We start from the raw sequence: 16,833 nt of genomic DNA, 5'->3' as shown, positions 1-16,833 counted from the left end.
CCACGTTAAATTTGTGTTTTCTTTATCTACTTTAATTGTCGTTGTTATCAACTTTTATTGTCTTTGTTATTGTCATTATACCGTTGTTTGGCTAAATTCCGTACTACCCGGATTCCGATCCTAACATTGAGTTTACACGGGGAAAGTAAGAAGAGAACACGCCGGAATAATTATCTTGGGAATTACAAGGATTATTAATTACGTACACACTTGGTGTTTGGATTACCTAGAAAAGAAATAAATCGCTTAAAACCAAATGGTGTTGTGATTGGTTTGTGCATGTCCCGCGTTATTCTCAAGACCAGACATGCAAAATTTCTCAACACAGAACAAGACTTGTATATAATGGAATTGCTCTCTTCATTGAAGCACTCCACGTCCAAATCTTCAAACCTCGTTCACAACAAACACATTCCCAGGTACTCTTTCTTGTTTTGTTGAATTTCCTTTTAAAAAGAAACTTTTTACGCACCAATTGTTCGGCATTTTTGTGTTTCTTACATAAGTTACTAGATTAACCATGTGATGTTTGGCTGTAGGAATTAAAGGAGAGAATAGAGAAGAAACCCATGATCATCGCTGCCAGCAGTAACTCTGATTTTCAGGTGCGAATGTGGGTTTGCAAATTTTACCAAATTTGGGTTCCTTACTATTCTTTTGCTAGTTTTGCTAGTTTGTAATTCTTGAAGGTAACATTTGCTGAATACTTTAGACTGAGAATCTTCTAGGCACTTGCCATGAGCTAAATACAAGTAAATTTTGATAATTTCCATTTTTTTGGCTAATTTATAGAAAATGAAAATCACTCTGTTGTATCTAGCATTCCTGCTAAAGTAGTATATAATTCCACGTGACCTACTTTTCACTAAAGGAGCAACTACATTGTTTTGCCAAGATTTGGTATCAAAATTTGATCATTAGAAAAATATTAGTATAAAACCTCCTTACTTAAATCTTAGTATGTAATTTGATGTGAACTAGAATCAAACTTTTTTTCTTCTGACATATTTTACTATGACCCGGTGAGAAATGTATCTTGAGCATCAAATTTGCACCTTCAGCAACAATTAAGGCTGTTAGTTATATTATACCTGATCTTAATAAGTGTTGCTACTGTCAGTTTTTGTTCAAGCTCATTAATCGTACAAATCATATTTCCTGACAGATGTCAAAGGAAAATGCAGCAGACACTGGGAACATCATCCTTAACCATGACTTCTCAGATGGGCTGCACTTCTGGCGCCCAAATTATGGTTGTGATGCTTTTGTGGTTCCAGCAGGTTCTGGATACCATAATGGATTAACAACCGCTATTGTGTCGAAACGTAATCAATGTTGGCATGGATTAGAGCAAGACATTACGAGCAGAATATCTGCAGGTTCCACTTACACAGTTTCTGCTTGTGTTGGCGCCTCTGGTACTTTTCAGGGTTGTGTTAATGTACTGGCTACATTGAAACTGGTGTATCAAAAGTCAGAAACAAGCTTTCAATCCGGTGAAAAGTAAGAATCTGTATCTATTTAGTCTTTCGTACCTTTCATTGTTTAGGAAGCAATAGTCGTGGTGGCTTTTTTGTCTGTGCAGAAAATCTGTATCAAATGATGGTTGGGGGATGCTAGAAGGTTCATTTTCCCTGTCAACAATGCCTAATGAAGTTATATTTTATCTCGAGGGACCACCACCTGGGGCTCACCTTCTCATCAAATCAGTAGTGATCTCATGTTCCAGTTCTACTACTTGTGATGTAAGTCCAGTGTTGTGCCCATATTCCATCTTGTTCTCATGTCAGAAGGATAGTATGTGTTAAATTTAGGGAATATTGGGAGATTACAGTTAAGAATTGTGTCAATTATCAAAAGGACTCCTCCCTTTATTTGGATAGAGTTCTGGCACATCATCTGTTTTTATCGATGATGATAACACCATAGTAAAACTCGATATGGTGATCGCATAAATGGATGGTCTGCACGAGGCTGCAAGGTTGTTTTGCATGAATCCTACAAATAGATTTTTTAGGCAGCTTATTTGTCATTTTGAGTTTCCCACATAAGCTATTTCGCTAATCATGTGAGATTTTTACTATAGGAATCGAAGGATTTAATGGAGAAGGCACCAATTATCACTGCCTACAATAACTTTGATTCTCAGGTGTGAATGAGGATTTGCTTTTTTCCCAAGTATGGGTTCTTGTTATTCTTTTACTGGTTTTGCTAGTTTGTAATTCTTGAATATGTTAAATTTTCTGAATTCAAGGTATTGTGGAAGGGTTTTTGTCATTTTACACAAGAATCTTCGAGGCATGAATCATAAGCTGAAGATCAAAATATGATAAAAAAATTCTTTAAAATCCCGTAGAAAATGAACATCACCTAGAGTGGATAAAACAAAATTGTAAGTGTGACAGTTGTTGGTATAAGGAAACCTTGAGTGTTTTGTGAGTGAGAAGTGGATTAGGAGAAATAGAGGGGATTTCTGCGTATGCAATGCTTCCCTACTAGCGTAGGAGTAGGGGGAGAATTGTCGTCTACCCTACACAGCTTTCCCCTAGTATTTTTACTAAAGACTTGTTTCCACGCCTCAAATCTATGACTACTTGTCACATTGAAGCAAGAATGCTCATACGGTACCCTGCTTAAAATATTTACTTACTAGACATGTATATGCAAAAATCATAAAATGCATGATAACTATAAAGGTTGAATTGTTAACAATCTGTATTACTATAATATAATATTATGAAATTGTAAATTTCTGTAACATAAACAGAAACAAGTCAAAAGAAAATTAGACAGAAACTGGAGATTGTCAGAAACCAGAATCAGTAAATATATTTCGGAATAAAATCAAGCCCACTGAATTCACAGTGTGTACTTAAGGAAATTATTTCCCTCGAGTACCCGAGGTTTTGCAATATTATCCTTCAAGGATAGAACGATTTAACTCACCAGAGTGATGATACCTAAAACGCCGATGAAACAACGAACCACTTGAAGGCTATAAACCACACTGGAATTTAATTGTGTAGAAGAAGGAGAAAAAGTTCAGAAAATTTCGTTAGGAAAGATTCTGGGATTAAGGCATATTTATAGTCATTTTCTGACACTGTTTCTGAAAAGTTTGCAACCTTTCAGAAACAACCATAGCTGTTGGAATAGTGGAAACGTTTCTCGTTTGAAATATTCCGGAAAAAGGATTTAAAATAATCCGGGAAAGAAACGGATCGGGTTGCGTCGCGAGTCCTGGGTTATTTTGGGTTGAATTTTTGTTAATTAATTAAATAAATGAAAGAAATTTTGTTCAAAAAGATTAATCAATCAATCTTTGACCGAAGCCGAGGCTGAGGCCGAGCCGAGCGAGCGACGACGATGATGGCGCGAGGCTTACTTTCTTTCCAACCCATTTAATACCAAAGGAAGTGCTTTCTCAATATAAGCACATTCATTTTTCTTTCCACCACTATTGAGGGACACTTGCTCTTTCCAAAGTAAAATAGAGCTCACTTTCCATTCACTTTCTTCCCTCCATTTCCCATTAACCAAACTCCAGTCCCAACAATCCCCCACATGAATGGGGAATGGCTATAAGACAAAGGAATGCATGGACGAGTGTGTGATTTACATGCAAGGATTAATTGCATCTGGATAAGTAGGTTTTACCTTTGAACTTTCCGTAGTGAACTTATATCGGATATACTCGGTCAATCGGTAGATTTGATATCCTTGAACCGTCGAGATTTGTTGTATACCTAGACAACATAAGTCATACAATCAACCCTTAACCATCTATGGTTCTCACAGTTGTGTTCGTTTCAGCCATGAACACCGTCTGGTGTCATGAGTGCTTAGAGAATGGACCTTTACTTTCATTCCCCTTGAAGCGGCTTATACTTCACACTCACATAGGTGATTTCTAAACGTGTAATCCTATAGACACACTATCTCATCATTTCCTGCCAGACATAGCAAATCATTAAGAAGCTTTAAGCTTTATTGACTCATCAAAAAGCCTTAATGCTTTACCTTGATTTTTGAACATTGTCTTCATCACGAGAATGGGTTGAGTTAATTGAAAATGTTGAACCGTTATTTATAACTTTGTTTGATCTCTTTGAACCTAGCTCTTGGGATCTCCAGTTTGCTAGGTAGAGTTACTGCCATGATGACTTGTCCTAGGCCTTAACCCTATTCCCTACGATGATATTTCAATTGCCTCTCTAGATAGGCCTTTTGTAAGTGGATCTGAATGATCTTTCAATTGCCTCTCTAGATAGGCCTTTTGTAAGTGGATCTGATAAGTTATCTCTTGACTTCACGTAGTCAATCGTGATAACACCACTAGAGAGTAGTTGTCTAACTGTATTGTGTCTCCGTCGTATGTGACGAGATTTTTCATTATACATAATGCTCCCTGCCCTACCTATTGCCATTGGACTATCACAATATATACATATAGGTGCCAAAGGTTTGGGCCAAAATGAAATATCTTCCAAGAAATTCCGAAGCTATTTAGCTTCTTCACCAGTCTTGTCTAAAGCTATGAATTTAAATTTCATTGTAAAACGGGCGATGTACGTCTATTTGGATGATTTCCAAGACACTGCTCCAACCCAAATTGTGAAAACATATCCACTCGTGAATTTTACTTTAGATGATCCGGTGATCCAATTTGCATCACTATATCCCTCAATCATAGAGGGATATTTGTTATAATGCAGAACATAGTCTTGGGTATGTTTCAGATACCCCAAAAATCGTTTCATTGCCATACAATGTATTTTATTGGGATTACTTATAAACTGACTTAGTTTGCTAATAGCACATGCTATATCTGGTCGCGTACAATTCATGATATACATCAAACTTTTCAATACTCTTGCATAGTCCAGTTGTGAGTCACTTTTACCTTCATTCTTTTGAAGTGCATAACTCACGTCAATTGGAGTCTTGGCAATCTTGAAATCCAAATTCTTGAACTTGCCAAGTACTTTTTCAATGTAGTGAGACTGTGATAATGCTAGACCTTGTGGAGCCTTGTGAAATCTGATTCCTAAGATCACATCAGCAACTCTTAAGTATTTCATGTCGAATTTGCTAGTCAGCATGCGCTTAGTAGCATTTATATCTTCCATATCTTTGCTTATTTTCAACATGTCATCAACATATAAACAAATAATGACTTCATGACCTGGAGTGTTTTTAATGGAAACATATTTGTTGCACTCGTTGATTTTAAATCCACTTGCCAACATTGTTTGGTCAAATTTGGCATGCCATTAATTGGGTGTTTGTTTAAGTCCATAAAGCGACTTAACAAGTTTGCACACTTTCTTTTCTTTACCCGAAACCACAAAACCCTCAGGTTGTTTCATGTAAATCTCTTCCTCCAATTCTCTATTAAGAAAGCTGTTTTAACATCCTTTTGATGGATTTCAAGACTATACACGACCGCCAGTGCCACTAACACCCTAATAGATGTTATCCTCGTTACTGGTGAGTAAATGTCAAAGTAATCAAGGACTTCCTTTTGCCTATAACCTTTGACAACAAGTCTTGCTTTATATTTGTCAATAGTGCCATCATTTTCCATTTAAAGATCCATTTCGAACCTAAAGGCTTATTTTCTGGAGGAAGATCAACCAATTCCCATGTATGGTTATCCAAAATTGATTGAATCTATCTATTGACTGTCTCTTTCCAAAAAGCTGAATTAGAAGATGACATAGCTGTTTTGAAAGTTTGAGGCTCATTTTCAAGTAAAAATGTCACAAAATCTGGTCCAAAAGAAGTAGATGTTCTTTGACGTTTGCTACGCCTTGGATCCTCTTCACTTGGAGTATTTTCCTTAGGTTCTTCCCGTGGTGTTTTTGGTCTTTCACTTAACGACCCGCATTCAGTTTTATACGGATAGATGCTTTTAAAGAATTCAACATTATCTGATTCAATTACCGTATTAACATGAATTTCGGGATTATCAGATTTATGAACCAACCGACATGCTTTACTGTTTGTAGCATATCCAATAAAAATAAAATCAACAGTTTTTGGCCCGGTCTTTACAGGTACTTGTACCTTTGCTAAATACCCCCACACTTTGAAATATTTCAAGTTAGGTTTTCTTCCTTTCCATTTTTCATATGGAATAGATTCCGTTTTGCTGTAGGGTACTCTGTTGAGTATTCGGTTAGTTGTAAGGATAGCTTCCCCCCCACAAACTCTGTGGTAAGCCGGAACTGATTAATAAAAAATTCATCATTTCCTTTAATGTCTGTTTTTTCCTTTCCGCAATTCCATTGGATTGAGATGTGTATGGGGCAGTAGTTTGATGGATAATTCCATATTCCGAACATATTTCTGCAAACAGAGATTCATATTCTCCACCCCTATCACTTATAATCATTTTGATATTTTTATTCAATTGATTCTCCACTTCATTCTTGTATCGCTTAAATGCTTCAATTATTTCATTCTTACTATTAAGCAAATAAACATAACAATATCGAGTGCAATCGTCAATAAAAGTTATAAAATACTTTTTCCCACCTCGAGATGGTGTTGACTTCATATCACAAATGTCAGTATGAATTAAGTCTAAAGGATTTGAATTCCTTTCAATAGACTTATATGGATGTTTTACAAACTTAAATTCAACACATATTTGACATTTTGATTTATTACACTCGAATTTAGGCAATACTTCTAATTTAATTAACTTCCGCAGGGTTTTGTAATTGACATGTCCTAAACGAATATGCCATAAATTATTTGACTCCAATAAATAAGAAGAAGCTGAAATTTTATTAATAATGTCAACAACCATTACATTGAGTTTGAAAAGGCCCTATGTGAGGTAGCCCTTTCCAACATACATTTCATTCTTGCTTACAGCAACTTTGTCAGATACAAATACACATTTGAGTCCATTCTTAACAAATAAATAAGTTAAAACTAAATTTTTCCTAATAGTAGGAATATGAAGAACGTTGTTGAGCGTTAACACCTTGCCGGAAGTCATCTTCAGGAATATCATCCCATAACCCTCAATCTTGGCTGTTGTAGTATTTTTCATGGAAAGCTCTTCTTCGGGACCAGCAGTAGAGTAAGTCGCAAATGCTTCTTTGACAGCACAATCATGTCGCGTGGCTCCAGAGTCAATCTACCACTCCTTCGGATTTCCAACTAGGTTGCATTACGAAAGTATTGCACACAGATCATTAATGTCATCATTCTTCTCCACTATGTTGGCCTGCCCTTTTTCTTATCCTTTTTCGGGAGACGGAAATCAAGGGCTTTGTGACCATCTTTTTCCGCAATTATAGCAGTTTCCCTTGAGCAGTCTCCTCAACGATATTAGCTCCCATAATCGTTGAATTTCCACAAGACTTCTTCTTGGTTGTTTTGTTATCTTCCTCAATCTTGACACGAATCACAAGATCTTCACCTTCATTTCTTTGCGCTTATGCTTTAGATAGTTTTTGAAATCTCTCCACGAATGAGGTTATTTTTCAATCATTGTAGCCACTTGAAATGCTTCATTCACTACTATACCTTCAGCAATAAAGTCGTGAAAAATAAGTTGATACTCTTGAACTTGTGTTCAAATGGTTTTGTTGTCTATCATTTTATAGTCTAGAAACTTGGCAACCACAAATTTTTTCAAGCACGCATCTTCAGTCTTGTACATCTTCTCAAGTGCATCCCATAACTCTTTTGAAGTATTCATAGCACTGTAGACATTGTACAAGTCATCCTCCAAAGCACTTAGGATGTAACCTTTGCAAAGAAAATCTGCTTGTTTCCACGCCTCAACAATCATAAAGTTTTTTCGTTGTGTGGCATGTCCGCGGCAGGCACTGGAGGTTCTTTACTAGTAATTTCTGCATACTAAGCGTGGTAAGCCAGAAGAACACCCTTTGCTGCCATCCTTTGAAGTTGGCTCCAGAAAATTTTCCGGGTTTCTCGGTTGGTGGCACAACAGTTCGGCTTGACGAGGCTATCGTCGTTGCCGTAACAGTCACAGAAGGATTTTTATTATCAATTGCCATTTCTCACTTTCAACAACAGAAGAGTTCAATTAATGGCAAAAAAATAGAATAATAAATAATACTGTAATTAATGATAAACAATACGTTTAATAAATAAAAACTGAAGTTTTTATATATTGTTTCACAAGAAAACGATGAAATCTTTATGTTCTTCAAATCGTTTCTGAATTTAATACTCCGGTGAAGTTTTTATATCTTCAAGTCAGAAATAGAAAAATTCAGAAGGAGTAGAAAATCACATAGGTTTTAATCTCCAAAAACAGAATACAGATTACAATATAAAAATTAATTTCCTTAAGATTGTTAAGAATCTGTGTTACTATAATATAATATTACGAAACAGTAAATTTCTGTAACATAAAATAGAAACAAGTAAAACAGAAAATTAGACAGCAACTGGAGATTGTTAGAAACCAGAATCAGTAAATATATTTCGGATTAAAATTGAGCCCACTGAATACACAGTGTGTCCTTAAGGAAATTATTCCCCTAAAAGAAAGTGTTTTCTCAGTATAAGCACATTCCCTTTTTTTTCTACCAGCACCACCAGGACATTTGATCTTTCCAAAGCAAAATGGAGCTCACTTTACCTTCACTTCCCTCCATTTCTCATTCGCCAAACTTCAATCCCAACATGAATCCCCTTGACTTGAAATATAAGCTTGATATAGCCTATTTTTGTAAAAGTTGAATCCCCATTTCTGGCTCCACCAATGAGCAGCTCTAATGTTGGGCCAAAACTGGCCTCAAAAGTACATTAGAGAAACATTTAGTAAAATCCTCCCCGCTCTGTATCTTATGTAATTATACGAACCAGGAGCAATTTTTTTATTTTTATGTTTTGCTTCTGGCTATTTTACCATGGCTCAGTGAGAAATTTTGCTTGAGCATCAAATCTGTACCTTCTGAAGCAATTGAGACTGTTATATCATACCTGATCTTAAAGATTTTGCTGCTATATGTTATTGTTCATGCTCATCAACCATACAAGTCGTATTTCTCGTTGGACAATGAACTCGATAATGAGCTGAAATGGTACTGGACAGAACCACAGCAAGGGAACTTCAACTATAAAGATGGAAATGATTTTCTCGTTGAGGATTGCAGTGACACGCTATCTTCCCCTTTTGAGCATATTCTTGATCTTCAAGAGCGCGATGCATCTGTTGGAGGAATAGGAATTCAGGGACATATTGACACTCCTGTTGGACCCATTGTATGTTCTGCTCTGGACAAACTTGGTATTCTTGGACTTCCAATCTGGTTCAATGAAGTTGATGTTTCTTCTGACAATGAATATGTTAGAGCTGATGATCTAGAAGTTATTTTTCGGGAAGCTTATGCTCACCCTGCTGTTGAAGGTATAATGTTGCGAGGAATGTGGGAGATGTTCATGTGTCGGCCAAATGCACATTTAGTGAATGCAGAAGGTGACATCAATGAAGCTGGAAAAAGATACCTTGCTCTTAAGCAGGAGTGGTTGTCCCATTCTCATGGTCATATTGATGAACAAGGGCAATTCTGCTTTAGTGGATTCCATGGCTCCTATGAAGTTGAAGTCATTACTGGTTCTAAGAAAATTACCAAGAATTTTGTGGTTGACAAGGGTGGCGATGCACTGGTGATTTCCATCGATATGTAGTTCTTGTTTTGACTCAATCTCTCTCCTATAGTATGACTATGTGTTGTGCAAAAGTTGTACTCATGCCTTCTATCATCTGTTCTGTCCATGGGTCTAATGCAAAATATTTCATTTGTTTATTTTTTTGTATCTTCTCAGGTGAGTTAATAGAAGAAAAGCTTCATATGATTGGAGTAACTGAAAATGAATTAATTCATCAGTATTACCCTGTTAGACATTTGTGTCAAGGGAAATCCTTAACTTTTTGCATAAAACCTAATGGGAACCCCAACCACTCAGAATGTAAGTGAAGCATGTGTTTTAATAAAAATCCTAATATTGAGCAAAGCGTAATGTGCGACACACTTTTAAGGGAAATCCTAACATTGCTCGAAATATTACTATGACTTGTTTCAAAGAAACACATCAAATATGAATTTTCAGTCGAAAGATTGAAGTGAGTGTGCTCAAAATAGGACAAAATCATGGGGCAAGTGCAGAAATAGCCATTTTCATGGATGCTATTTAGAGATTAGCTAATACTTATTTTGTCTTGAATTTTTAAACTAAAATTTTTAACTTATAAAAATATTTTTGTCCTGAAAATTTAAACTAAAAAACTAAAATTCAGGCCGGCTAATTCCTCCGTAGCAGCGCTATTTAGTGTCATTTCTACCAAAATCATCGGAGTAAATTCAAGCACAAGGTCTAGAGATCCATTCTTTTTGGGTTGCCCAATGTCCAAGTATATTCTCAGTGGGGCCGAGTTCCATAGACCTTGGTGCCCTTGAATAACATGGGCATGTTTTTAGGTTGAAGTTAAAAAAAGGTTAAAAAAAAAAAAAAAAAGTAAAAATTGGGTCTTCGCTAGGTAGCCATTCTAAAGGACCGTTATTTAGAAATTAGCAAGTTCGTTCTAAATTTCACCTTTTAAGTTCAATTTTACAGGACATAAATGTCTTGGGTTGAGATTTTTAGTTTAAAATTTCAGGACAAAATAAATACGGGTTAATCCTTAAATAGTATCTCTGAGAATGACTATCTACGCAATTGCCCTTGGATAGGGTCAAAATCATTGGAGTATTTTCAAGCACAAGGTCTAGAGATGTTTTGCCATTCTTTTTGTATAGCCCAATGTCTAAGTATATATATTCTCACTTGGGCCGAGTTCCATAGACCTTGGTGCTCCTCCTGGAATAAGATGGACACATTTTTAGGTTGAGGTTAAAAAAGAAAAGGTAAAAGATGAAAATTGGGTCTGTAGAAAACAAGACAAGACACTATTAATAATATTATGTACAATAACAACATAACATGCCCACTGTAATCTTACAACAGATGTCTAAGAGAGTACTTTGTACGTAGATTTTATCTCTAACTTGTGAAGATAAATATACTGTTTTTAATATATCCTCGACTCAAAAAAGCATATTCACATCATTTTAAAAAAATCGATAATAGAGAAGTCGAAAATAATACTATCGACATTACTAAATTTAAAATTAAAAAATTGTGACTTCCAATAATCCAAGATTGTCAAGGGGCCCACGGCCCAACTTTAAATAGGGCCCACAAGTCAGAATCGAGTTGATAGACTCCCACCATCTGCTTGCCTTAGTATGTATGATTAAACTATTTGTTAGGCCATCAAACTCCCAAACACAGTACCTTTCCCTGTCTCATGTAACTGCTTCTTCTTGCCCCACTCCACATGGGTTCATTGTTAGCCTATCTTTCCTCTCTGAATTTTGAAGCCCTTACTAGTTACTACTACTATTAATTTTTTTTTAAGGGAAGTTTATGAAAGTGGTAAACTAGTATAGAGACTATTATTCTCATGGAACTACACAAAAATGGTAGCACACTAGTATAGTAAAAATGCAAAACAAGAGAATTTAAGGAAAGCTGGGAAATGGAGGTAATCCTAATAAATAAAGTAATTATCCAGGTCATACTAATTATTTGAAGAAATCAAGATTGAGTGTACAGTTTTGTCCTTGTTCACTTTAAAATTTTAAATCAAACAATTAAGAATTGAAATTAGAATAAAAGGGGGTCTAATGAGGACAAAATGAGGTACGAATTAGTTAAGGAAATGGGCTTACAGTCAACATGTGAATCCTTTCTTCTTCTTTTATTTTTCCATATTATGATGTAAACCGACAGACGTGAGCTTATTATATTTCTATAAACTGCCTGCAACAAATAAGGACGATATGAAATTGTTATTGAGTCTTTAAAGCGTCGAAAGCAAAGTCCTATGATTCATCTGATTCTCCATTGAAATAGTTTAAAGCTCGTAGATTATATTGAATGAGGATCCGCATATATAGACTTCTCTTCTATTGAATAAGTGGAATTTTCTCTTAGTCTTGACTCTTGAGCATTGAATTGACTCACTCGTCTTCAATAGCTTTCAAGCGCTAAACTCGATCCCATTCGTTTCGCACTCATTGCATATTAGCTTGAGATTCTCCATTAAATGGTTCATAATGTTCCTTACTGTTTGGCTAATACCTAATGAACCTTGAAACTAACTTTAAAAAATAGCTAATGATATAAGGATTGTGTATGGGCTAAAAATTATCATAATTATATGTGAGCTTAATCAGTATTAAGAAAGTCTTCAATGTTGAGAAAATAAATATATCCCGCTCAGAAATAATATCTACGGCAAATAATAATAACACAAGAGAGTAACAATAACACCAAATCTTTTAACGGGGCAAAATACAATACCCGAGTGAAACAATATTACCACTATATTATTACAACTTAGTAGTGTCAAGAAACTACTACAACTTCGAAAGAAATAACACTCTTTATTTTAAAACACCTCACTACAATAATATTGTCACTCACTATTTATCTCAGATACAATAATCATTAGATTACTCTCACTAATTTGCTTTCTACTTAGCTTCTCTTTGTTTTTGGTGTGTTTCAAAAGAGAAATGGAGCCTCCTATTTATAAAAAAAATGTGCCTACCATTAGACCAATCACATTTATTCTTTGTAATTTGCAGTGCAAATTGCCTTCGGTTGAAACACGTTTTTGTGACTTAGCCGCCCAACTTGCCAATCTTTTTCCAGCAACCCAACTTGCAACTTTTTCTTTATTTCTTCTAGATGGGTCCCACAAATCTCCCCCTTAATTTTAAATTTTCTTGGTCATTCCGAGTGTTGATCTCAACATTTGAAAATCTTCAAACTTGAGAGGCTTTGTGAAGATATCTGCAACTTGATCATGAGATCTCCCATACTTGAGCTCGACTTCTTTCTTGGCAATGCATTCTCTGATGAAATGATATCTTGTATCTATATGCTTTCTTCGATCATGATATCTTGTGTATGTGCAGATTTGTTATCAATACAAATCTCTATAGCTTCAATTTGTGACAAATTGAGCTCCTTCAATAATCTTCTTAGCCAAATAGCATGACGGGTACAAGATGTTACTGCTATATATTCGGCTTTAGAAGTCAAGAGAGTAACTATAGACTGTTTCTTTGAACTCCAAGAAATAACAGAATCACCCAAGAAAAATACAAAACCAGTTGTGCTTTTTCTATCATTAATATCTCCCGCATAATCACTATCACAAAATCCCATAAGGTTGAAATCACTAGAACAAGAATAAAATAGCCCAAAGTCAATCGTACCTTTTAGGTAACGAAGAATTCTTCTAGTGACTTTCAAATGGGTGGAGGTAGGAGCTTCCATGAAGCGATTTACTACTCCAACTGCAAAGAGTATATCCGGCCTGGTACAAGTCAAGTATCTCAAACTTCCCGCAAGACTTTTGAAAAATGTGGGATCAATATTTTCTCCTTCATCAAACTTGGACAATTTTATCCCACTCTCCATCGATGTGTTCACGAGGTTGCAGTCGAGCATGTTAACTTCTTCAAGATCTCATTCGTATAGCTTTCTTGAGAGATGAAAATTCCATCATCCATCTGCTTCACTTCTAGGCCCAGGTACTATGACATAAGCTCTACGTCTGTCATCTCGAACTCACGGGACATATCTTTCTTAAAAGCTTCAAACAAACTTGGGTTATTACCCGTGAAAATAAGAACATCAACATAAAAACAAACAAGCAAGATATCTCCATTAGTATAAACTTTAAGGTAAAGAGCATAGCTATGGAGACAACGAGTAAACCCATTGTCTTGAAAATTTTTGTCGATGCAACTACTCCATACGCATGGAGCTTGCTTTAATCCATATAAAGCTTTTTTCAACTGCAACACTTTATCTTCATGGTTTTTGACCATAAAGCCCAATGGTTATTCAACATAGACTTCTTCTTCAAGATAGCCATTCAAAAAGGCTGACTTGACGTCTAGTTGATGGATCTTCCACTTCATTTGCGCCGCCAAAGAGATCACCAAACGAATGGTCTCCATGCGGTCAACATGTGCATAAACTTCTTCATAGTCAATGCCTTGCCTTTGCTTGTAGCCTTTAGCCACAAGTTGTGCCTTGTATCTCTCCACATCTCCATCAGCATTCTTCTTTGTCTTGTATACCTATTTTACTCCAATTGCACGATGACCCTTGGGAAGAGTTATTAACTCCCAAGTGTTGTTCTTCTCTATTGACTTGATCTCCTCCTCCATCGCTTGTTTCCACCTTTTTCTATAACAACTTCATCAAAGTTTATTGGTTCACTATCAGCAAAGAGACAATATAAAAAATCAAATTAGTAACTTCTTCTGTGCCATCATAGAGCTCTTGAATGCTCCTTGTCCTTTGCGACTGCTCATTTGAACTTTGTTGATAAGAAGTAGATGCAACATTGGTTGGAGAAGGAGGTGGAGTTGTATCATGCACAAGTTTCATGGTCTCTGGTTCTTCTTCATCGCCAAAGTATAGAAAAAAATCATATAAGTTTCTTCCTGAGCTTTCCAATTCCATGCCAATTCTTCATCAAATTCAACATCACGACTCACCACCATCTTGCCGCTACTTGGGTTGTATAGCTTGTAGCTTTTTGAACTCGTATCATAGCAAACAAACACATGCTTGACACTTCGATCGTCAAGCTTCGCTCTCCCTTGATATGGCACATGAGCATAGGTTATGCTCTCAAAGATTCTCAAGTGCTTGACACTTGGCTTTCTTCCACTCTATGATTCTTGAGGGGGTTGATCTCTAATATTCTTGGTTGGAGACCTGTTGTTCAAATAAACTGCACAAGATATAGCTTCTGCCCAAAATTCCCTGGGTATACTTTTATCTTTTAACATACATCTAGCCATATTAAGAATCGTTCGATTCTTTCTCTCTACAACTCTATTTTGTTAGGGTGAATAAGTCACCGTTAGAGGCCGATGAATTCCATGAGATTGACAAAAGTCATTAAATTCTTTTGAAGTGAATTCGCCTTCTCTATTGGACCTTAAAGCTTTTATTTCATAGACACTTTCTTTTTTTACAAGTACTTTGAAATTTTTAAAAGCAGCAAAAGCTTCAGATTTTTGATTCAAGAAATAAACCCAAATCTTTCTACTAAAGTCATCAATGAAGAGTAGAAAGTATTTACTTTTTCCAAAGAAAGGTGGATTGATTGGCCCACACACATCAGTGTGAAGAAGCTGGAGCGGTTTGGTTGATCTTGACATGGACTCCTTTGGAATACTCCTCCTTGCATGTTTTCCAAGAAAACAAGCTTCACACAATTGATTGGGATGGTTGATTGATGGTATCCCATGCACCATGTTCTTTTCTCCCATTGTTTTGAGCGCTTCAAAATTCAAGTGCCCAAATCGCATGTGCCAATACCATAATTCATCTTGCACATTAGCCTTCAAACACTTTGCATCAATTGTCTTAAGATTCAGAGAGAATAATCTATTCTTAGCCGTATGCACTTTAGCAATTAAAATTTCACTTGAATCTCTAAGCCAAAGATGAATATTTTTCATGTGGATGTCATATTTCTTTTCAAGAAGTTGGCCCAAACTCAAAATATTACTTTTTAGTTTAGGGACATAATAAACATCTTGAATTAACTTGTGGTCACCATTTTTACAGAAGATCATAATCGTACCTATTCCTTCGATTTGAATCTTTGAGGTATCTCTAAAGGACACATTACCTCTCACCGTTTTATTGATCTCCACAAACTTCTCTTTGCATCCACATATATGATTGCTTTCTCCATTGTCCAAATACCACGAGCTGCAATCATCCTTGTCTTCTTCCTTGAGTGCCATCAATAACGTTGACTCAACTTCTTCTTTCTTGTCGTCAACACGGTTAGCTTTTTCTTCAACATTGCTACGACATTCCCAAGAGTAATGGTCAAATGTATGACAATTATAATACTCAATTTTTGATTTGTCATACTTTTGTCCATTATTTTCTTGGTAATAGCCACGTCCTCTTCCTTTTCTATGTCCACGACCACGACCTCTGAATGTCTGGTGGATTTTAACTTCATTGTTGAAGTTGTTACCGTTACTTCTTCCTCTTCCATGACCGCCACGACCTCATTCCCGTCCATTCCCTCGATAGCTCTTTTCATCTCCATAATCCTTGAAGGATGCCTGGGTTTTAAGAAGTTGCTCCAATAGCACTTCTTGTCTCTTTTTGATCTTTTCTTCGTGGGCATGTAAAGAGCCCTCCAATTGCTCTACCATCAAAGAGTCTAAATCTTTAGACTCCCCAATAGCACACACTACCAAATCAAATTTAGGTGTTAAAGTGCGAAGGATCTTTTCTACCACACGGACATCTTCTATGTCCTCCCCATATCTTCATAGTTGATTTACAACATCCTTTACTTTTGAACAATAATTCGAAATGCATTCGCATTCTTTCATTTTTAAAACTTCAAAATCAGCCCTTAGAATTTAAAGTTTTACCTTTCTTACCTTGTCAATTCCTTGAAGAGAATTTTGTAAAATCCCCGAAGCTTCCTTTGAGGTGGTAGCATCTACCACCTTCTCAAATATAGCATCATCCAAACATTGATGGATGAGCGTGAGGGCTTGTTGATTCTTCTTCCTCGTCTTTACCAAAACCTTTTTTTTTCATTTTGAGGCAGAGCTTCCTCATTATCGGGTTTTGCATACTCTCTGTCTACGATTTCCCATACATCCTGAGAGCCAAGAATGGCTTTCATACGTAGACATAATTTCTCATAATTATCTTTTGTGA

At 36.1% G+C, this 16,833-nt stretch overlaps 1 protein-coding gene across 1 annotated transcript; it reads left to right on the top strand.

The window, feature by feature from the left end:
• Positions 1 to 294: 294 nt before the first annotated feature.
• On the top strand, positions 295 to 9,352 carry LOC107767224 (endo-1,4-beta-xylanase 2-like). Its single transcript, XM_075226252.1, has 6 exons — positions 295 to 419; positions 540 to 605; positions 1,166 to 1,503; positions 1,586 to 1,745; positions 2,087 to 2,149; positions 9,089 to 9,352. Exons 2-6 carry the CDS (start codon positions 570 to 572, stop codon positions 9,218 to 9,220), a joined length of 729 nt encoding a protein of 242 aa, XP_075082353.1. The 5' UTR covers positions 295 to 419; positions 540 to 569; the 3' UTR covers positions 9,221 to 9,352.
• Positions 9,353 to 16,833: the final 7,481 nt, after the last annotated feature.

Source organism: Nicotiana tabacum, chromosome 12, assembly GCF_000715075.1.
Source record: "Nicotiana tabacum cultivar K326 chromosome 12, ASM71507v2, whole genome shotgun sequence".
In the NCBI taxonomy this organism is placed as follows: domain Eukaryota; kingdom Viridiplantae; phylum Streptophyta; class Magnoliopsida; order Solanales; family Solanaceae; genus Nicotiana; species Nicotiana tabacum.
The sequence above is the reverse complement of the archived record's forward strand: the minus strand, read 5'-3'. Positions and strand labels throughout refer to the sequence as shown.